Raw genomic sequence first — 23,583 nt, forward strand, 5'->3', positions numbered from 1 at the left:
TTCCAGACCATCGCAAAGTTGATTGCATGCGTTGATCTTCGTGAATACCAGTTCGTCACATGGAATGCTGCAACTACAGAGTGAACCGTAATAGAATATCGATCGTAAAGTGGGTGGAATGCGTTGATACTTCAGAAGAAACAATCATGAATGCATATCTTGGGAGTAACAAAGAGATAAGATGATGCTGACACTTCACCTACCGCGTCAGAAATGATAGTGACTCAGAGTAGGACTACCAATGTTGTTGGCGTTCGACCTCTATAAATAGAGCCTTGGAGCCTAAATTCAAGCATCTAAGTCTCTATTTTAGGAAGATTCTTGTGAACTCAGATGAGAGTGTGAGCAAGATATTTTTTTAGAGTTCTTCATTCCCATCCCTTTTCGAGTGACGACCGGAGCTTCGCTGGAGATAGAGCTCGAGAGAAACTACTCCACCACCCATCCATGACACCACAGGCAACCTTGACATACATCTGATGGAAGCAAAAGATTGCTTACATCAAGCCCTCCACCTCTCTTCTTATCTCTGTATTGTATTACATTTTGGCTTAAGACATTAATACATTTTGTAATTAATGCATCTCTTTAGTTCCTTCAACACCATCTTCATCATCTTCTTCTTCTTATTCATCTTTTACTTTCATTGAAATTAGTTAAGCGTTGATTACAAGAGTTATCGCGTACTCAATCATGCGGTATAGAGATATGACACATGTAGTAACCCACCGAGAAGTGTGCGTTGCACAAGTATAGTGAACCAATCCTCTTTGCTTAGTGTGAGGCCATCGCAATGCTTGTCTATGAGCTGGGTGGCTATAACCAACTGCCCAAGAGGGTAAGTAGTGGAACTCACTAAACAAAGTAACCAGTGTTCCTAGAGATAGGAATAATCTTATGCTCAACACAACCATGCGTTATGGAGATATAAGCATGTGGCTGACCACTGAGAGGTGTGCGATGCATTAGCGTGGTGAGCTAGGATTACCCTTGCAGTTAAGCTTAATGACGCGGTGAATTTATCCTCTCCATAATTCTATTTCTCCATGCATCTTAATATGCGTTAATAGTTACCGCATTTCTACCAATTCTCATAGCCAAACTTCCATTACTCAGTTTGTTTAGCTAGGAGTAGGAGTAGCACATAGTTAATTAACTTCTTTCTTTTTATTCTTATTCCCCGCCGCAAACGCATTACTTTACAAACATCATTTAGTTTTCAAGTCCCTGTTTTTTACCTTGGATCATCTCGAGAAACGTGCATTTTCGTTATACTTGTCGAAAGAGCAAGAAAACTTGTGACAGGAACATATGGTCATCACATACACAATTAATGCATATTGAGTGTTCTTCAGTTTAACGTATGACCACCAATGCATAAGAAATCAACGCACATCAATAGATTACACTTTCCTATCACCAAGTTTTTGGCGTCGTTGTTGGGGACTTGGCAGCTAATAAGTTTGTTTAAGTTTTGTATTTTCGCAGGCACCCCTTTTGATCTTAGGCATATTGTGGCTTGTGCGACCAAGTTACAAACGATATTTGAGTGAAAATGCTGCACCCGAATTCAATATTGACCCTGAGATCGAAAGGCTATCTGTCGCATGAGCTGGAAGCAATCTTAGATGCGTGGTAACCGCCATGCAGTAAATGAATGTTGGAAGCTCTGATGGTCGGGACAGCGAGTTCCCTGACCCAAGCAGGCAAATTCGAAGAGTCCTTGCGGTGACTTCACTCCAATTTTTTCAGGGACATCTTCTACTCTATCTTTACTTTGCTTTCCTAGTTAACTTTTTAGTTTATTTATTTGATTATTTCATTTTTGATTTGCGACTGCTTTTCTTGGATGTTGTGTTTTGTTCGCTCCTTTTTGGTGTGATAATAATTACCTCTCGGTGTGTTATTTCGAAAGAAGACTCCTCCCCATCATTCAACACATGACTATTTCCTCTGCATGAACTCTAAGTTATTAACGAAATCGATATTCTTCTCGCATCCTTCTTTTCTTGTTATCTTTCATGTGTTATCCTTTTGAAATTCTCTTTTGCCTACCTGCTTGCTTTTACGTTAATAAATTAACATCCATGATGATACTTATGTAAATTCACTACATCCATTAACTAAATGTCGCATGGCTCACCTCGCTTTAGTAGCTTCTTCAAAGTTTGACAGTCTTAAATTTTATTATGTGCAAACCTCTGCTCAAACCTCTTTTACTGCATTTCTGAAGAATTTGTCTTTAGCTTTTTGGCAAAGACCCTGCCACTCTCTAAATTAGGGGGTGGGAGTGGTCCGTATTGGGATTGGTGTCCTAATTCTCCCAGAGTCTCGTAGTTTGTAAATATTGTATACATTGTTATGAATGAAATAAAAGTTATTTTATTTGCATTTACTCATATCTAATAAACAGAGATCCATAGTTATCATATGTAAATTTAAGCATGTATATGAGATATACAAGTGGATCATGCCTTAAGTGATAACCTAAAAGGTCTGTAGTATAAAGATATAGGAGAGATACCTTATCCTGGTCACATTACGGATATGACCCACTTTGTAGAGGTTTACAAGTGTTATGAACTACTACAGATGGTCTGATCCTGATCATTCATGTGGAGACATGCAAACGGGGGTGTCTTATACAAAGAGTTTGTATAAGACCGGACCACGATATTATTTGTCTCTTTATATAACGTCATTGATACTTGAGACTCACATCTCACTTAAACGATCATAGTTGACATGACTTTAATTCTGAGTGTTTTGGGAACTTCTACCTTTGAGGGTAGTCCTTTAATTAGTATGGGTGAGAGTGGCCAGATTGCCAACTCAACAAGCCTACCTTTTTGGGGATTTGTCTGATTAGGGAGCTGAGAACTCAGTTACACAAGATGGAATTCACTCCTTTCCCGAAGTAGGGGTAAGTAGATAGATTGCTCTCTGAAGGGCTGATTCTGGGTCTTGAACATAGTGGCCACATCCTCTCTTTGGAAGAGAGGACTCAATCATAGTAGAACTATGACTTATGTTCATTAGAGAAATCAGTGGTACTTAAGGAGTTAGATGTAACTATAGGGGCAAAATGGTAAATTGGCTCAGTTATACTTATGAGCGATCTGTGAAGGCTTATTGCACAGTTGATTGGTTTATATGGACACAGAAATATATCTATAGTGAGGAGAGTGCAGCTATCGGTCTTTAGTGGAGTGGCCAGTAGTTAACGGATGGTGGATCTCATGACTAAAAAGTTTAGTCAATTATTCACGTACCGTTGAAGCTTCAAGCTACAGGTTCATAAGATCCCCTTGGTAACTCAATGGATTCAAGTTGAGAATCGGTTCCTCGAGTTAGTTTGAAGTGTTCAAATTAACAAGAGGAAATTCAATTATATATGATATAATTGGTGTGATATATGAGATACATCAAGTGGAGGATTAATGTAAATATGATTTACATTAAGTACCATAAAATAGAAAAAGAACTATGGTTTGTATGTTTCATGAGATGAAATATTAAAACTATAGGTTATAAATATAATATGATTAGTTGGTTATCATATTTATTTATAATAATATTATTTATTTGATAATTATCTTTTTTTCTCTATTAACCAATTGAGCTAGGAGGTTATTGGTGGTTTTATGGTAACCGTGAGATAAAAGGAAACATGTTTTCCTAATATTAGTAGTTACTTCTTTCGGAAAGTTTATCACGGGCAAGGTTATCAAGTGAAAATGTTTCACTAAGCGATAACTCACAGAGACTAAATGATTGTGGAGTTTGACCATACGATAGTTCATTCAGCTGATCATACCTAAACGATCGTGTGGCATTGTCTATATGAAAGGCTTCTATTTACTATACGATCGAGTATTCGTCTATACGATAGAAAGCTTCCTATTTTCCACTTGCTCGATCGTCTACACGATTGTTGTCCTCTAATCTCTTCCTCTAACCAAGTCCATACAGAGCTCAAAACTCCCAGATTCTCACACCAAAAATACCAAGGTAACCATTGTGGTGGTGTTCTCACTCAACTCAATTGGTTTCGAGGAGCTGAATGTCGTTTGTTAGGTTTATGATCATCGTGTTCATGCTAGTGATCATGTTGCACCGGTCATTGAGTTCAAGGGTTGTGTTACTGTGGACGCTTGTAGATTGATCGAGGGAGTTTGAAGAATGTTTTTTCAAAGGTATGCCTACTTTATCCCTTGACATTCTTGAAAACATGTTGTAATTTCATTTTGTGCATGACCTGTTAGTTTCCGTTTTGTGGCTGTAATTGTTAGTGTTCAATTTCGAATGGAATTTGGAACGATCCTTCCACTGCTCATAGAAATCCTTATGTCTGACTTCCTTCAGTTTGGGCAAATGCGTCCATTTTTAAACATTGCAATGATTATTGAAAGAAATCATAATACAAACTCCACTGTCAGCGCAAAGGGAAGACCCAAGCTGATATGAGTTAAAGTTGTGAAAGGTACCTACCCATAGTTGGATACTTCGAATGACACCCGTGCAGGTAAGCCAAAACAAAAGTAGGTGACCAGAATCAACTATGATAACAACTCCTCTATCTGACGCAAACTAAAATTAGCTAAGACAGGAGTTGAATTGAATATGGCATGCAACCAAAGTTGAACATCCGCATGACACCCGTGGGAGTAAGCCAAAATGAAGAGCGTGACCAGGTTGAACACTTCAATCTAATAATGAGTCGCAAAGCATGGAATCTTTTTGAATGGTTGCATTATAAAAAGCTAAAAGCAAAGTTGTCTGCGATGAGTAAAAATTTTTGAGCGAAGGCTTGCCAGAATTAAACTTAGAAAATATCTCTTAGAAGTAGCTAAGTTTGAGTAGAGTGTTGTTACCAAGGTTAGAGGTGCAAATGAATTATATTCTGAGAAGCTGGTCAACGTAAAGAAAAAGTTCGAGGGCAAGCATGATTCTAAATTTGGGGGTGTGAGAGCTTGTAGAAATACAATCTATTGTAGTCTTTTACTTAGAATTATGAGAGTTGATGAGTAGAATATGCGTTGATAATACTAAGGATTCATGTGGAAAAAAGAGCTTGCGTCAATTAACATTGAAACTCCATGCTAACCCTATATTGTTGGAACATACCGTCACGCAGCAGAAGGGACCAGGATCCATAAGCACTCTGATTCATTAATTTTGGCAGAAATGAAAGCATGTTATAGCAGAAATAAATGAGTTTCATAGCATACCTTTGTAGAACTTCTTCTAAGCTTGAATTCCAGCTGCAAATCTCCTCTGAATCTTGTTATAGATCACCCCAAGATCTTTCCTACTATCCTCTTGATGCTCTAGATTGAGTAGTGGGACTCAAAATAAGCTTGGATTAAGGGAAGTTGAAGAATGCTCATAGCAGCAACCCAAAAATGAAGAACACCCTTCTTCTCTCGAATTTTTCAGAAAAATTCTTTCGGTTGCATTGCCTCAATATCACTCCAATCTCTTCAATATATTGCAGACGATCATGCAAAAAGATTAGCTGCATGAGATGCAGCTCATGCTTGGAGTTAATGAAGCTTGAGAAATGGGTTGTTAGTGAGCTACTTGATGAAGACAATGGAAAATGCTTATTTTCCATTTTGTGTTTTTTCTTTCTTTTCCAATTTATCAAAATTGATTTCATAAATCAATTTTATAAAACTGAAAATAATATTAATTTTACAAAATTAATTTTCTTAATAAATTAATAAATAACTATTTAAACAATTTAAATAATTCTAATTAATTTAATATCAAATATTACATTAATTTTTACACAATTTCATCTTCAAATATTTAAATCATATTTAAATATTATTTCTCCAATTTCGTTTAATTCTAATTTAAACATTTCAAATTAGCTTATCACGTTACTCTAGAGCTAATCTATTCACGAACTAGTAGGGGGACCTGCGAACTTACAAATCATGGGCTCCAACGATCCGAGATTAATCGGCTAAACTCATTAGACCGAATTAACCCCCATTTGTTAACTAATGGGTGATTCCACTAAAGCCCATAGCTGAACTCCCCTCACTGTAGATATATTATGTCCACTCGATATAACCATGATTAGTAAGTTAACCCTTCACAGGTTGTTCGTAATAACGGCTGGGTTGAATCTCTATTTTACCCCCAAAATTACCTATTGTTTCTCAAGTCCCATTGATTCCCTAATGAACAATTGATTTGTGATCCAATCAACAAATCAAATAACTCTCTAGCCAATGAGAGGGTGAAGCCTCTTGTTCAAGACCCAGAATCAACACTTAAGGGGAATAACCTCTCTACTAACCCTAACTGGGTAGGAGTGAATTCTGTCTTGCACCCTATGTCCCCAACTATTCATCCGATCTTATCCCAAAATGGGAGGCTTGTTGAGTAGAGATGTTGGTCTACTCTCACCGTTTGCAGATCAAAGGATAATTCCGAATAAATAAGGGTTCATACTTAACTTAGGATTAAGGTCAAGTTACCTAGGTCATCACTTTAAAATAGTCAATCTTAAATAGTAAACAGCGTTATAAAGTAAAAGTGACTAAATTCGTGGTCCGTTCTTGTACAAAACTCATTTGTACAGGACGCCTCCACTCCTCATGTCATAACATGCACGAATCAGAATCACTTCGTATGTAGAACTTTACAACTCTTTGTAACAACTACAGAGTAGGCCGCATCCAATAGTGTTACCAGAATAAGGCACCCAACCTTATTCATATACTATAAATCATTTTGACTATTTACTCGAACCCGATTCACTTGTATGTCTCCACATAAAGTTCAAGTACTCATATAATAGTCAAGGGACTTAGATTGTTGAAAAAACAATATATTCAATAATAACTTATTGAATTTTCAGAATAAGTTCTATTGTTTATAAACCTCGAGTTTTAGGACATAAAGCCCAACATATATCATACATTATTTTGCGTCAAAATGTCTAATTTTGTAGCTATTGTAGGAATCGATCTGATGCGTTGATCCTAGACCATCGCAAAGTTGATCGCATGTGTTGATCTTCATGAAGACCAGTACGTCACATGGAATGTTGCAACTACAGAGTGATAACCGTGATAGAAGGTCGATCGCAAAGTAATTGGAATGCATTGATACTTCAGAAGAAACAATTATGAATGCACACCTTGGGAGTATCAAAGAGATAAGATGATGCTGACATTTCACCTACCGTGTCAGAAATGAAAGTGATTCAGAGCAGAACTACCAATGTTCTCAGTGTTCGAGCTCTATAAATAGAGCCTTGGAGCCTAAATTCAAGCATCCGAGTCTCTTCCTTAGGCAGATTCTTGTGATCACAGATGAGAATGGGAACAAGATATTCTTTGAGAGTTCTTCATTCCCTCAACCCTTTCCGAGTGACGACCAGAGCTTCGTCGGAGATAGAGCTCGAGAGAGACTACTCCATCACCCATTCATGGCACCACCGACAACGTTGACGTACATTTGATGGAAGCAAGAGATTACCTACATCTATCCCTCCACCTCTCTTCTTATCTTTGTATTGTATTACATTTTGACTTAAGACAATAATACATTTTGTAATCAATGCATCTCTTTAGTTCCTTCAACACCATCTTCATCATCTTCTTCTTATTCATCTTTTAATTTCATTGCAATTAGTTAACCGTTAATTGCTAGAGTTATCGTGTACTCAATCATGCGGTATAGAGATATGACGCATGTAGCAACCCACCGAGAGATGTGTGTTACGCAAGTATAGTAAACCAATCCTCTTTGCTTAGTGTGAGGCCATTGCAATGCTTGTCTATGAGCTGAGTGGCTATAAGTAACTGCCCAAGAAGGTAAGAGTGGGATTCACAAGCCAAAGTAACCAGTGTTTCTAGAGATAGGAATAATCTTATGCTCAACACAACCATGTGTTATAGAGATATAAGCATGTGGCTGGCCACCGAGAGGTGTGCGATACGTTAGTATGGCGAACTAGGATTACCCTTGCGACCAAGCTTAATGACGTGGTGAATTTATCCCCTCCACAATTCTATTTCTTCATGCGTCTTATTATGTGTTAACAGTTGCCGCATCTCTAACAATTCTCATAATCAAACTTCCATTGCTCAGTCTGTTTAGCTAGGAGTAGGAGTAGCACATAGTTAATTAACTTCTTTCTTTTTATTCTTATTCCTCGCCGCAAATGCATTACTTTACGAATATCATTTAGTTACAAGTCCCTGTGTTCGACCTCGAATCATCCCCAAAAACTTGCATTCTTGATATACTTGTCGAGAGAGCAAGAAAACTTGTGACAGAAACGTATGGTCATTGCATACACGATTAACGCATATTGAATATTCTTCAGTTTAACGTATGACCATCAATGCATATCAAGAGATTACATTTTTCTCTCACCAGTTTTCAAATTTTGGCTCATTTTTAACCATTGGTAAAAAGTAGGTAACAAAGAAAAAAATTTGGAGGTGGAAGCTTAATTTTCAAAAACAAAAACTCAAAAGTGGTAAGATATGTTTCAAAAAAAAAGAAAAAAAAGTAATGAAACTTCTTCCTAAATTTATCATTGAGGGGAAATGGTAAGAAAGCAAAAGATGTGAGAGAAGTTAGAGCCTATTTTTGAGCATTTATTGATGGTAATAAGGAGAAGAAGGGTCTAGGCTGGATTTATATCCTAATTATCACAAAATTATCAGTTAACACAATGCTAAATTCATCATTATATAGTTAATTCTAATACCATTTTTATTTGGAGGGATTGGCTGTATAAGAGACTTCTCACTTCACCCACATATATTTATACATATATTCACAAGAAAATAATCAATTTCTTACAAACATACAAATTTACTAGAGAATTTGCACCCATGGCATTCCAAATGCAATTGTTTAGGCTTTCAATCATATTCTCCATTTCAGGTACATTCTCTCTTTTTATGATAAAGTAGCTAGGAAAGTTTTGATTTGAATTAATTTTTAAATGCTTAGAAATAAATTGTAGAAAGTCAATTTTTTAAACAAACCTCTTAAATCTTATGTTATTATATTCTATCCGAACACTAATAAATATGATAGAGTTTTTTTCCATGTTAAGAGTGCGAACGAAGTCCCACATTGATTAAGGAAGAGAATGATCATGGGTATATAAACGTGGACAATTATCTTCATTGATATATGAGGTCTTGTGAGTTGTATCAAAAATAAAACTATTAAAATTTTATGTTCAATAGTGTAATTTAAGTCTCATTTGCTAATTATTTTAATTCGTCACATGATAAATTCTTCTTACTTCTTTTTTTATATATATTTTAATTCATTTTTTATTTATGTGATAAGAGTGAGATGTATAACGATGAATGCACATTTTGAAATGCATCCAAGCATTGCTCTCGTCATCTTTTGCAATTCATCCAAATACTTAATCTCAAGTTGTCTCGTCAAAATATGTCACGTGCCGTAATTTTTATTGGTGTGCAAGAAAAAAACTGTTTGATTTTATCATTTTCATTTAATCTTCACATTATATTTGTATTTCCAGGGGTTCACTCCGTCAATTTCGTCATTAAGAACAATTGTAAGATCCCAATCTGGCCCGGAGCTTTAACTGTTGCCGGCAATCGAATATCTACCACTGGCTTCAAATTACTCCCTGGATCAACCGCAACCGCAACGGTCAACATATCGTCGATGCCATGGTCCGGGAGGTTCTGGGCTCGAACACTTTGCTCCAGTGATGCAAATGGAAAGTTCACTTGTCAAACTGCAGACTGCGGCTCCGGCCAAGTCTCCTGCAACGGTGCCGGCGCAATTCCGCCAGCAAGCTTAGTGGAGTTCACAATAGCGGCGAACCACGGCCAAGATTTCTTCGATATCAGCCTTGTTGATGGCTACAATTTGCCGGTTACAGTAAGCCCCGTAGGGGGATCAAGTGGTTGCAAATCAGTAGTTTGTACAAGAAATGTGAACGTCGTTTGTCCACCGGAATTGGCCGTTAAAAGCCAACGTGGCGTAGTGATAGCATGCAAAAGTGCGTGTATGGCTTTTAATAAGCCGGAATATTGTTGCAGTGGAGACCATAATCAGTCGGAAACTTGCCTGCCGACGAATTATTCGAAGATATTCAAGAGCCAATGTCCTCAAGCTTCTAGTTATGTATATGATGATAAGACAAGTACATTTACTTGCTCAAGTGGAGCTAATTATGCTATCACATTTTGTCCTTGATGTTCATTCACTTAGTGGAAACTTTTACTTAATATGAATAAATTAAGTGGGTGTTTGGCCCCAAGTTGGGTTGGGTTGGGTGGGTAAAAAAAAACTCACCTACCATTTGGTTCATCAATTATTAAATAGGTTTATTACCTCGTTATTAGCGTTAACTCACATTTCTTATCTCGTTATTCGCATCAACTCTCTTTACTCTCTTCCTATAATAATTACCAACTCAATTCAACTCTGCGCACCAAACACCCCCTAAATGATTTATATGCATAGTTTACACAAACTTTTTTTTTATTATTTACTACTGCAAAACTTTTATTTTCTAATATTCTCGAGAGGTTTTAATGTCAATTGTAATGGGTTTTCATTCATGTGCCAATTATAATAAACCTCAATCGCAAAAAAGGTTGGATTTGGATTGCTTTGAATTTGTTTACGTACATAGCCAATTTACCATCGTAATTTGATTTCTATTGACGTTATTTACATTATTAATGGAATGGAACTGATGCAAGCATTATTACAATGCTCTCGAGATTTAGAAAAAAGTTACTAAATTGACCGAATGATCGTGTTTCAGTATTTTGAATCCCTTAATTAACCTTTTTTTTTTTTTTTGCATTATTTATTCTAGCATCTTTCCCTTATTATTCCTTGATTGAAGTTGTTCCTTTGTCAAGTGTTCAATATTTGGTAAGTCTAGCATTTCGATGTCTGAATATCTTTTCAATCGTTCATTCCTTTCCCTTCATTGTTATCTTCTTCTAGGTTGATTTAGTGATCATCACGTGAATGCTAATTTTGTTTAAGATAATGCTATTTTAATATTTATTGTAAAAAATAAGGTTGAGTTGAAAGAATTGACAAAAATAGGGTAGTGAAATTGTGGGTTGGGTCCACGAGTACTGAGTAAGCACATAAAACGTGTACCCGATTTACGATTTAAAGCTTAATCGTGGATGAAGTCCACAACTTCCCTTCACATCACATGACTAGCCGCTGACCTGATGCTGACTTGCCACCCGACGACGGCCACATGTATGACATGCTACGTTGACCAGAAAGTCGTAGACCCGCTCCACAACTTCCATACTAGTGTACTAGGTACAAGTTAGACTACTAGTTTGTCTATTATAATAGTTGTAAACATTTGATTAAATATGTCGTTGTGTCCCGGAGATTTAGTCATTCTAAACCTAGAAATGCTAAGGATAGTAATATTGATGTAGAACTTGATGAATAATATGTAAGGTAGTTAAGAACATGGAAATGAGTTGGTACCGTTAAATATGTTCACCCATATAGATTGGGATATTACTAACTCAATATGTATCAAACCAAACCGAATCGATTTTTCAAAAAAAAATTATATGTGAAACTGAACCACGCCGTTTCTACTGTTCGAACCGAACTAAAAAGAACTAGATATATACAATTCAATTCAATTTCAAAAGTGGTTTCAAGTTCCTTTTTTCCCCTCATTTTTAAACTCTTTTTGTTTTGTTTTGTTTTCTTTTTATTTCCTTCTTCGTTCCACTTCCTAAGATGATAGAATGAAAGGGAAGAAAAAAGGGGGAAATTGAAAAATCACATACAAATAAAAATAGAGAGAGAGAAAAAAACTATGGAAATATAGAGTGAGGTGGAGAAAAAACTGAGAGAAGAAGAGACAAAAAAAACTTACTTGCGGTAGTCAACAGCCACTAGGCGTCGGAGAAGGTGGAGCAGCAGGTGGAACTAGGAAGAGATGGAGGGAGAGAAGATCGAGAGAGATGGGGGGAGAAAAGATCGAGAAGAGATGGAAGGAGAGAATATCGATCGACATAGATGGAGAGATGGAAAAAGAGGAGATCGTGGATTCGTGTCTAAGATCGAGAGAGGAGGAGGTGGACTGAGATCTTCAAAGTTCAACTAAAGACCATAATATATATATATATATATATATATATATATATATATATATCTTGATGAAAAATAGAGTAAGGAAAGGAAAATAGCACACCAAGAATTTACGTGGAAAACCCTAATTAGGGAGAAAAACCACGGGATAAGGGAATTATAATTAGAAATGGATACAATGGAATACAGTAGACCAATAGCTTAAATAGATAACAGAGAAACCCTAGGGTGCAATGAAAAAGACAAAATTGCCTCTAGAGTGCAAAACCCTAATTTCAACACTCCCCCTCAAGTTGGGGCGTAGATGTCAATAAGTCTCAACTTGCTCACACAAGCGTCAAACAACTGTCTGGAAAGCCCCTTTGTTAAGACATCTGCAATTTGTTGATTGGAGGGAATATAAGGGACACAAATGTTGCCACTATCGAGTCTTTCCTTGATAAAGTGTCGGTCAATCTCCACATGCTTTGTTCTGTCATGTTGAACAGGGTTGTTTGCTATGCTTATGGTTGCTTTATTATCACAGTAAAGTTTCATTGGGCTGGTATGCTCTTGATCAAGGTCTTTCAAGACTTTTTTAAGCCAGATCTCTTCACAAATTCCCTGACTCATGGCCCTATATTCAGCCCCAGCTCTACTTCTGGCAACAACACCTTGTTTTTTGCTTCTCCATGTAACAAGATTACCCCACACAAAGATACAATATCCTGATGTTGATTTTCTGTCTACTACAAATCCTGCCCAATCAGCATCGGTGTAAGCTTCGATATATCGTTTTTCAGTTTTCCTTAACATTAAGCCTTTCCCTGAAGAAGTTTTCAGATATCTCAATGGTGGTTGGGGCTGGTGGTTGAGTCTTCGAGGGAGGCGGCTGGCTCGACGGAAACGGCCGGCGGTGGGTAGGGCGGCGGCGGCTGGTCTTCACGGAAGTGGGAAAGAAGGGTTTTGAAGTATTTATCAATGGCTTTTTGGATAACAGTGATTATATCTGGGTTATTGGTTTGGGATTCTCCTATTGGATTTTCCTCAATGGTGGCCAGGGTTTCGTCTCCATGCTCTGATACCATGATGAAAAATAGAGTAGGGAAAGGAAAATAGCACACCAAGAATTTACATGAAAAACCCTAATTAGGGAGAAAAACCACGGGATAAGGGAATTATTATTAGAAACTGATACAATGGAATCTAGTAGACCAACAACTTAAATAGAGAACAGGGAAACCCTAGGGTACAATGAAAAAGACAAATTGCCCCTAGAGCGCAAAACCCTAATTTTAACATATATTTATTTATTTATTTATTTATTAAAAATAGTTCGGTTCAGTTTCAGAAGCGGTTTTCGAAATTGAAATTGAGTTGAACCATATAATTCGGTTTTAGAATTACATCGAACCACATTCTTCAATTTTTTGAAATTCGGTTCGATTCACTTTGGTTTTGAAAATCAGTTTGTTTATGCACTATAGCTTCGCAGTGACAACCTTGATCGAATGTGTAGGTCCACTCCTAAATCTTTGAACAAGGGTCAACATTTGAAGAAAGAAGAAGATGTGTAGATAATTTTAGTTTAATACAAAAAGGAATGTTATTTGACACTAAAGAAGATCTACAACTGGCCTTAAAAAAGTACTGCATGACAGCACACTATCAAATTTCCGTAATAGAATCGAACCAAGATATTTGGTATATGAGAAATAGTAGAATGATGGTTGTGATTGGAGGTTACATGCTTGTCGGCGCAAAACTCATGGGATGTTTGAAATTAGTAAGCTTGAAGGGGAGCACTCATGTTTTAGGCGTTCGACCAAATAAATTGAAAGGCTCAAGATTGAGTATCCCGTGGTTAGTATCCCAAGTTACAGAGTTGTCCCTCGTTGTCAATGACATCAGCATACAAAGATATGCATGAGCATATATTATATAGCTTATTGGAGGATTTTTGTTCGCTGACAAGTTGAACACTTTGTGGTATACCTTATGTTTCTTCCACTGTTGGCCAATTTTGAGCATGCTGGTACGTACTCGTGCGGTGGTGCTTGTCTTGCATGACTTTATAGAGAACTATGCCAGGCTAGTAATGCATAGACTTTGGAAATAGTAGGGTCACTAATACTGCTACAATTATGGACTTATGATAGATTTAATATTGTAGCACCACAAGTTCAGTTACAGGCCCCAAATCATGATCCACTCAGGGCCAAGTATTATTTTAGTTATATATTGTTTCCATTATCATTTTATGTAATAAAATAAATAAATTATATATTTTTTTAATCACTACATCAAATTGATTTGAGAGGTAAGCACGACCAAGATTGGCACCAAATTTATGCAAAATATCTATTGTTCTGGCATACATGTCATGATCGTTGTGCACAAGAAGAAATAACAAATGGGTCAACTGTAGATGACTACTTTTCTTCGTACGGTTCAATCACGGGACGATTTATCAAACCTGTTCACTTACTATTACTGCATAGTAAGAGTTTTAATATCTTACATTTTTCAAATGTATGATATGAACATTATTTAGTATTATTTTTTTTCATCATAAATAATAATTTTGTCCAAAATGTACACCATTATTCAATACATCACAATTTACCAGTGACGGGGGTGATGACTTGGATTAAAAAAACATTGTGTATCGGGGTTAGTGCTGAGATGTTGCACCTTTTATAAGCCTCGTTACTCCTCACTCCTTCTAAAACATGGGTACCCCTTGAGGCCCAAACCCAAGGTCCAATATGGGAGTATGGGAAGGAGAGTTAATTCCTCAACTTAACCAACGTGGGATTCTCAAAAGATATTTTTCTTTTAAGAACTCAATTTTCACCAACAGTATTAATCAAGTGATAGGAATTTAGATTTTATTTTACTGTGGCATGTTGTTCATTGTACACTTAATTTCAAACGGTTTGGAATAAATATGGTTATTCAACGATGTATATTGTCAGCCATAAGTCAATACCAATTATCAATTTTGTTTCGATGTAGATATTTTTTTGTTCGTATTGTTACTTTGCTTAGATTTGATCTTCTCTTACTTCAACGAAATGCAAACAATACATGTTTACAGGTTTTGATATCTTTAATTGTTATCGATTCTTATATCGTTGATATGGATACCAAACATAGATATCGACATCGGGAACAATATGAAGTTTCATAAATTTGTCCCCCGATCGATTATTCAAAGATATTAGGTAAATGAGAATTTATAAGAACATCAAGATATGCAATGTCGGTAACTTATTATATGACAATTAGTTTTCCTTTTTTTTTTCCTTGTCAATCGTGATGTATCAATTAAATTTTCTCAAATAAGTAAATGAATTTAGACCATTTTGTTGCTGATTTTTAGCTATCTTTATTTAATTTTATTTAAAATCTTTTCAAAATCCCTAAAAAATACTGCTCCTCAAAATCTGACTTATGTAATTAGGAAGAAAAATAATTATGTAACTAGTTTTAACTAAGTAAAGAAAAATAGAGGGTGGCGAACTAATTGAAAATTACTACTATCTATTTGATTATGAGATTTATCTCTAATTTTATGAAATTAAAAGTTTATTATGAAAATTGATAAACTGAAAAATCTTTGATCTTATGAAAAAATGACATAAAAATTCTTAAATGCGTTCATATATATGGTCTACTTATTTTTTGTGCATGCATGTTCTACTCATAGATTCCACAAATGTGAAAGTAGGTTATAATTAAGTTTGTTGATCTTATGGAAAAAATAGTAGTTTGTCTACTTCAAAGTATATGGTTACATGCAAAAAAAAATATAAAATATATGTGAAGTTTTTAAGCTAACTATCTCAATCGAGTGTTAAAAATTTGAAAAATATGTATAATATTAAATGGTTAAAGAAAAAATTTAAAGCAAACAAAAACATGTAACAAAAAAGCTTCTTTATATTACAAAAAAACTGTATGAGATATATCTTATATAAATTAAATCAAATCAGAATCCCAAATACAAATTTCCTGACTTAACTCAATTCAACTAAACTCAACACTAAATACAAACTTTTTAACTCCATGAACAATTATCACTAACTCAACAATACGCGTCAAATGTTCCCTAAATCTTTCATTAGTTTTATTTTAAAATATAATTAAGTGTTATTTTTAAGATTATATAGAAGTGTAAATGTTTTAGAGAAGGGTTTATATGAAGCTAAAACTTATATTCTCATTTTGCAGGTTCATGGAGAGGCAATTACAATGAGAGTTTTTAGCAATTAGCATGTGAAGATGGGCATCTCACCTCTAATTAACCTTCAAGTTGAATGATAATATCATGTGTTTCATTTCCATTTTCCCTTTCTTACCCTAACTCATTAGTTTAGGTCAGGTAAATACGAAATATCTTATAAAAATTGTGAGATCTCTTAAATCCTAAACAAACTTCGTCAAATCGATTTGAAATTAGGAGCTGCTAGCTGTAGTATATTGGGTTTAATAACTACTGGTTTAGATGAACCAGAATCTTCACCTAATAATTCAAAATGAAGTGGCTAAATTTAGAAGGCAGTGCTTGATACCACAAAATGTGACCTTTCAATTAACCTCCAGCTGCCAGTTGGGTTTCAAAAGAACTAGTGTTACCGCCTGTCATCGGTCATTTCTGCTTCCTTTATAACCCAATTTCCCTCTCCTCCTTTTTCTCACCTTTGTCTTGCCTTGCCTTAAAGCGAATCTCTCTCTTCTCTGATCTTCTCCGTCGCCGTCTCCAGGTCAGTTTTTTAACTTGGGATCCTCAACATTATTAGCAATGTAACTATTCTCTAGGTTTACGTTTCATTTTTTATTAGGTTTAGAATTCGTTTTGGTTCTTGCATTTTTGTTGATTGAATCTTGTACGATATGGTCCACGTTTTTCAAATTATAGGAATAATTATTTCAAGTATGACTCAAATGGATAAATATTGAAAATGAACCTATAATCGATTCGAGTACTTCCGGGATTAAATTACAAAAAACACTCCTGATTTGAATCTATAAACCATGTTGTCTTATAAATTTTTTTTCCTAACCCTAATAAACCCCAAGTTTATTTCATGTATCTCTTTATATTTGTTTACAAATAAACACAATTTTTTTTGGAAAAGAATATAATAAATGGACAATAGACCTAAAATCCATCATTTTTTTCTTACATAGTAAAAAATAAAAAATAATTCAATTAAAAAATTGTCACAAATTTTTATGTTGACAAAATGGATGCAGCCAAGTTTTTTCTAATAAAATTTGGAGGGTTAACAGGAATCTTTTTAAAATTTAGGACTTATTTTTATAATTTAATCAGTACTTGTTTCCTATAATTTCTTTTTATGATCCCTTTTTTTCCAGTGTGAACTCGGAATGGAGCAGCCAATCAGTGACGCTAATGGTGGAGAAGGGATCAGAAGAAGATCCTGTGGTTGTGGGAAGGAAGATTTTCTTCCAGAGGAGTCGTTTCAAAGTTGGGAAAATTACACAAAAGCACTGAAGGCAACCCCGGTTCGTCTGCTCGACCGGCTCACAGCCCGGTCTGCCGACCACACCGAGCTCGTCGAGATGAAGGCTCGAAGCCAGCATCAGATGAAGAAGACCCTCACATGGTGGGACCTCATGTGGTTCGGTGTCGGCGCTGTCATTGGCGCCGGAATATTTGTCCTCACCGGTCTTGAGACTAAGAAACACGCCGGCCCCGCCGTCGTTTTGTCCTATGTTGTCTCTGGCATCTCCGCCATGCTTTCTGTCTTCTGCTACACTGAGTTTGCCGTTGAGATTCCGGCTGCCGGTACATGCTTTTCTTTATATATTAATAACTAAAATAATATCTTTTTTAAAAAAAAATTATGATGTGAGATTTTTTAATTATTTTAATAATGGTGAAAAATTAGTAAAAATTAATTAAATTATTCATTTGTGAGTATTTAGTAAAATAAATTAGGGTAAAGATATAAAATATTGAAACTAAACTCAATAGCTAGGGGCAAAAAAGATAATATCCCGTAAAACTAATGCTTGATTTTTTTTTCTACTTAGAGTAAGATTTTGGGATAAGAATTAAAGTGATTAATTTTTATTGCATTTACCCATCCGAGTATTGCTTATTAGTAGATAAAAGTACCAATTATCAACTTGATACTCAATGTTTACCTGAATTATAAGTTTTCTTCCTACTTTCTCATGATTTTGATTGGAAGAATAACTTTTCGGGGTTGTTTTTCAATGAAATCAATTATAAATGGTGGTCAAAATTGTAAAGTTTAGACTTTATTTGGTTTTTGAAAATGCCTCTTCTCACATTGTTTTTCACTTATAATAATGTTTTAACAACTACTATATCATTTTTTTCCTTTCAGGTGGATCATTTGCGTACCTAAGGGTAGAATTAGGAGACTTCGTGGCATTCATCGCTGCCGGCAACATCATTCTTGAATACATTATCGGTAGCGCAGCCGTAGCCCGTTCATGGACGTCATACTTTGCCACCCTCTGCAACCACCATCCAAATGATTTCCGTGTCCATGTACCGGCATTCCCTGACGACTACAACCAACTCGATCCCATCGCCATTGTCGTCATCCTCATCATCGGCACCTTTGCCATGGTGAGCACCAAAGGTTCCTCCCGCCTCAACTACGTTGCCTCGATTTTGCATGTTGTTGTCATCCTCTTCATCATCATTGCTGGGTTGACCAAAGCCAACTCGAAAAATTTTACTCCCTTTGCCCCCTACGGCCCTCGTGGCATCTTCGTAGCTTCTGCCGTCTTGTTCTTCGCATATGTTGGATTCGACGCAGTTTCGACATTGGCAGAAGAGACTAAGAATCCAGCTAAAGATATCCCGATTGGACTTGTTGGTTCCATGGTGCTAACCACATTTGCGTATTGCATTCTTGCTGTTACGCTATGCCTCATGCAGCCATACCAACAGATCGATGCAGATGCACCGTTTTCGATGGCTTTTGAGGCTGTTGGATGGGGTTGGGCTAAATATATTGTGGCTGCTGGTGCGATTAAAGGCATGACCACTGTGTTGTTGGTCAATTCGGTTGGCCAGGCTCGGTATCTCACACACATTGCTAGAACCCACATGGTCTCCCCATGGTTTGCCAAAGTCAATGAAAAAACTGGTATGATTATTGCTAACAATTTTATTTTAAAAAATATTTAGAGGACATCTGGGTTGCACTTTATCTGGCAAATAAATAATTGTCATGCGGCAATTTTTTAAATAAAATGATTTTTTTTTTTTAAATCAAAGGGGAGAACGAGATTAGGTACAAACTAGATTGCATCTAATCATTGCTCTCTTATTTATGTTTGGTTAAACTATATAGTTAAAATTGTTCAATACATGTTCATAAGTTAGTATTAAACCACTTATTGAAGTTTGCACATTTATTGAGTAACTTGATCTTCTTCTCTTTCTTCATTTTGCACATTTATTGAAAAATCCATCCAACTTTGCATACTAATTCCAACATATTAATTCTAGACTTCATAAATAAACTCAATGTTCCAAATACCCCTTATATATACGTCATGTTTGACAATGATGTTGAAATAGATAAAATCATTTTTATCATGTTTAAAATTACTTCCAAATATATCCTTAATCATTCAAAATTCTATTGATTTTTTAAGAAAATTTTGATTTACACTTCAACTAATGCTTGATTTTATACTTTAGAAATTTGACTTTCATAGAATTAAATTTACTTTTGGATGATTAAAAATATATTTTTCAATAATTTTAAACATGACAAAGAAAATTTAAAGTTTTCAAAATTACTCCCTAAATGTGCCTTCAGTGTTAGTTTGAATTTTAAAAAGTTTTCAACATATTTTTTAACTTTTCAAAATGATTTTCTAACACGTCGATTAGATACATTAGACACAATACTGAACGATACTGTGTTTAAATTCTCAAACAGGAACTCCAGTGAACGCAACAGCATCAATGCTAATTGCAACAGCAATAATTGCCTTCTTCACAACAATGGAGATCCTCTCAAACCTTCTCTCAATTGCCACCCTCTTCATCTTCATGCTAGTAGCCATAGGTCTCATCGTCCGACGCTACTACAACAGCAGCGAAACGACTACGTCAGACCGTAACAAGCTCATAATCTGCCTAGTTCTGATAATTGGATCTTCAATCGCAACCGCTGCATACTGGGGCACAAGCGACGGTTGGGTCGGCTTTGCGGTGACTATTCCCACATGGTTCCTCTCAACTCTAGCCCTATGGCTTGGCGTCCCACAGGCCAAGAAGCCACAAGTGTGGGGCGTGCCATTTGTCCCATGGCTGCCTTCCATATCCATTGCCATCAATTTTTTCCTTCTTGGGTCCATTGATAAAGCTTCATTTGAAAGGTTTGGGATATGGACTGGGATTCTCTTGATTTACTATTTCTTGTTTGGATTGCATGCATCTTATGACATTGCCATGGAGTCCAAGACCCAAGCAAGAGAAATTAATGGAAGTGTGTGAAATGGGAGAAGATTTGAATGGCTTATGGGAATTGGAATTGGGATAATACTGATCAAGAAGAAGAAATTGAAATTATTTCTACTTTGAAAAAAGGATCTCTTATTAATGGCTTAGTAGTGAGAAATTTTATATTCTTATTATTATTATGCAAAATGGTCAAGTTATGCATGTTAGTTTTTATTCTCTTTGTATATATTTTATTGTACTTGTGTAATGCAATCTGATTTTTATGTCTTCCAATTTTTTTCTTCTTATTTATTTATTTCTTTTACTTCGACACAACAATAAAAAGTGGAGCAACTTCAACTTTTGATATCTTGATTGAGAGGATATATACCTTAACTAGTTGAGTTATATTGACTTGGAGTCCTTCTTTAGTTATTTAAATTTTATAGCTCAAAACATATATTTGATCAAAATTTAAATCTCTCTTATCTTCCACATATGGGTTTTCCTAATATAATGTTATTTAGACATTTGTTAATTGTTAATCATTAATATATTGGTTCTTAAAAAAATAGAAACAAGAAAAGAGAGAGAACGAAAAATGAGCATATTATCAAACGAGCGCTAAGTAATCAATTTATATAAATAGAAGTTTAAGATGATAAGGGTATTTAAATTAATACAAAATAGTCCCTTGATTTCAACTAACCTTTCAACGTTGGATAAAAGTTATAATTGAAAATTGAAATCAAGATTTTCTATTTTTTTTTTTTTTAAAAAAAAAAAAAAAAAGTTAGGCAATATAAAATATCCCCTAGATTACATATTATATATCGCAATTTAGTAGAATAAAAGTTAGAATTGTATATCAAGAACATCTAATTTAAAAGGTTAGTATGAGTAATGAAAGCAAAAGGTATATAGCAGCTGCTTTGTGGTGTACTTGGCTGGAAAGAAATAGATGAACGTCTCGAGGCACTAACAAATCTCAATACCAACTATGGGATGATATAATTTTTTTTTAAAGGTATTGTAATTAAAGTGTGGGGTGGGAGAAACGAACCTTAGACTTCGAGGTCGATGGTACAAACGCTATATCAGTTGAGCTACGCTCTTGTTGGCATGGGATGATATAATTTCATTACTTGCACTTTGGAGCACACCAAATAGAACTTTTTTTGTTAATTGAATGGTTTTCCTTTATCTTTTCTTTCTCTTTTGGGTTGAGTTGATCTCTAACTCTCGATGTATATACTGGCCTTTTTCATTGTGAATGAATGCACTTTACCAGACTTGGAAAATGATGAAAGTGTTATAAATGTGTAAATCTAATTGAAATACACCTATTGATTCTTCTTGATTCTATATATTATTAAAAAAAATTGAAAGATATATAATATTGCAAACTCATATAACATAAAGGAGAGACAGTTTTAAAAACTCGATTAAAAATAATAAAACTCAGCAAACCCATGAAACCTTGCAACACAAGCTTCAACATTCCCCATAATCATGATTCCACACAACAATTGTGTTTTAGATTACATAAAGTTTGAAAGTTTTAATTTAGCGTTAATATTTCCAAGATTATATAGAGAAATTCAAAGCTTTTCATATTTGAAAAAAAGAATAGAAAACATTAGGATGAAGCTAATCCTTAAGGAGGGTTTAGCAATTAGCATGGGAAGATGGGGATCACCTCTAATTAACCCTCATGGTGAATGATAATATACACATATGTTTCGTATTTTTTTGGATAAAGAACAATTAAAGGGAGCCGAAAGATCAATATAGGTACACCAGGATATCTCAACTAGCTAAGTTGACACATCCATCAAACCCTCATGAAGTCTCAAACCAAATAGAAAAGATTCATTGCTACTAAAAAGAGTACACAAGAGAATCAATAATACAAACAAGTAGTAAAATGAGAGGCCAGGAGAAAGTCTTCCAATTTAAAACAATAGTAGATACATCATAATTACTGAAAAGAGCGGATAGATCATAAATACATCATGTGTTTCATTTCCATTTTCCCTTCCTTATTCCAAATTCATTTTTTCACCTTCATGTATAGTGTACAAGAAATGTTAATATCTTATAAAAATGGTGAAATTTCTTCATTTTTTTTTTCCGTTGGATGCTAAACAACCTTCATCAAACCGATTTAAAATTAGGAGCCAGCTGTGGTATATTGGGTTTAATAATTACTGCTTTTGAAGAATTAGAATCTTCACCTAATAATTCTGAATGAGTAGTTAAATTTAGAAAGCAGGGCTTAATACCATAGAATGTGACCTTTCAATTAACCTCCAGATGCCTGTTGGGTATCAGAAAAACAACTACTGTTACCGCCTGTTATCGGTCATTTCTTCTTCCTTTATAACCCAATTTCCCTCCTCTCTTTTTTTCTCTCGCCTTGCCTTTCTCTTCTCCACCTCGGTTCTTGCCGATTTTGGGTCAGTTTTTCAATGTGAGATCCTCAATATTATTAACAATATAACTATTCGGTCTAGCTTTACTTTTATTTTTCATTTTTTATTAAATTTAGATCTCGTTTCGGTTCCTATAACAATTTACATTTTAAATCATTTACCTTATCATTAGCATTATCCAAATGATTGAAATGAAACTTCAATAGATGGAAGTCGAAGTAAACCTAAAATTTAAATTAAATTATCAAAGATACTTTTTAGTTGATTTTAATTATATATCCAAATTATAAAATTAAAAAAAGAATGATTAAATGTAGTCTAAGCAGCATGACAATTACTTCGATGTAACTCATTTCCTTACCTGGTAGGAAAAACAATCGAATTTAAAATTATATAAATAAATAAATAGTATGTGGTTGATTTTGATTGGTATGTAGTCTAGTTCATACAAAAATGGATACAACTCACGTTATATCTAAGTTTTTAAATTTAAAATAGCATAACATTTTAGTCCTCCGAATTTGAAGTTTGTTTCAAAATTACTCTCCGAAAGCTTTCAAATTTATTTGATGTATC

At 35.0% G+C, this 23,583-nt stretch overlaps 2 protein-coding genes across 2 annotated transcripts; both read left to right on the forward strand.

Moving 5' to 3' along the window:
* Positions 1-8,870: 8,870 nt before the first annotated feature.
* Positions 8,871-10,227, forward strand: LOC120079012 (thaumatin-like protein 1b). Its single transcript, XM_039033181.1, has 2 exons — positions 8,871-8,922; positions 9,542-10,227. The coding sequence occupies exons 1-2, from the start codon at positions 8,871-8,873 to the stop codon at positions 10,225-10,227; spliced, it is 738 nt and encodes a 245-aa protein (XP_038889109.1).
* A 7,402-nt stretch (positions 10,228-17,629) lies between these two features.
* Positions 17,630-20,781, forward strand: LOC120080524 (cationic amino acid transporter 1-like). The gene is made up of 3 exons (XM_039035209.2): positions 17,630-17,920; positions 18,489-19,262; positions 20,067-20,781. Exons 1-3 carry the CDS (start codon positions 17,695-17,697, stop codon positions 20,624-20,626), a joined length of 1,560 nt encoding a protein of 519 aa, XP_038891137.2. The 5' UTR covers positions 17,630-17,694; the 3' UTR covers positions 20,627-20,781.
* The last annotated feature ends 2,802 nt before the right edge of the window (positions 20,782-23,583 follow it).

Source organism: Benincasa hispida, chromosome 6 (assembly GCF_027475165.1).
Source record: "Benincasa hispida cultivar pf3 chromosome 6, pf3_genome.v1.1, whole genome shotgun sequence".
NCBI lineage: Eukaryota > Viridiplantae > Streptophyta > Magnoliopsida > Cucurbitales > Cucurbitaceae > Benincasa > Benincasa hispida.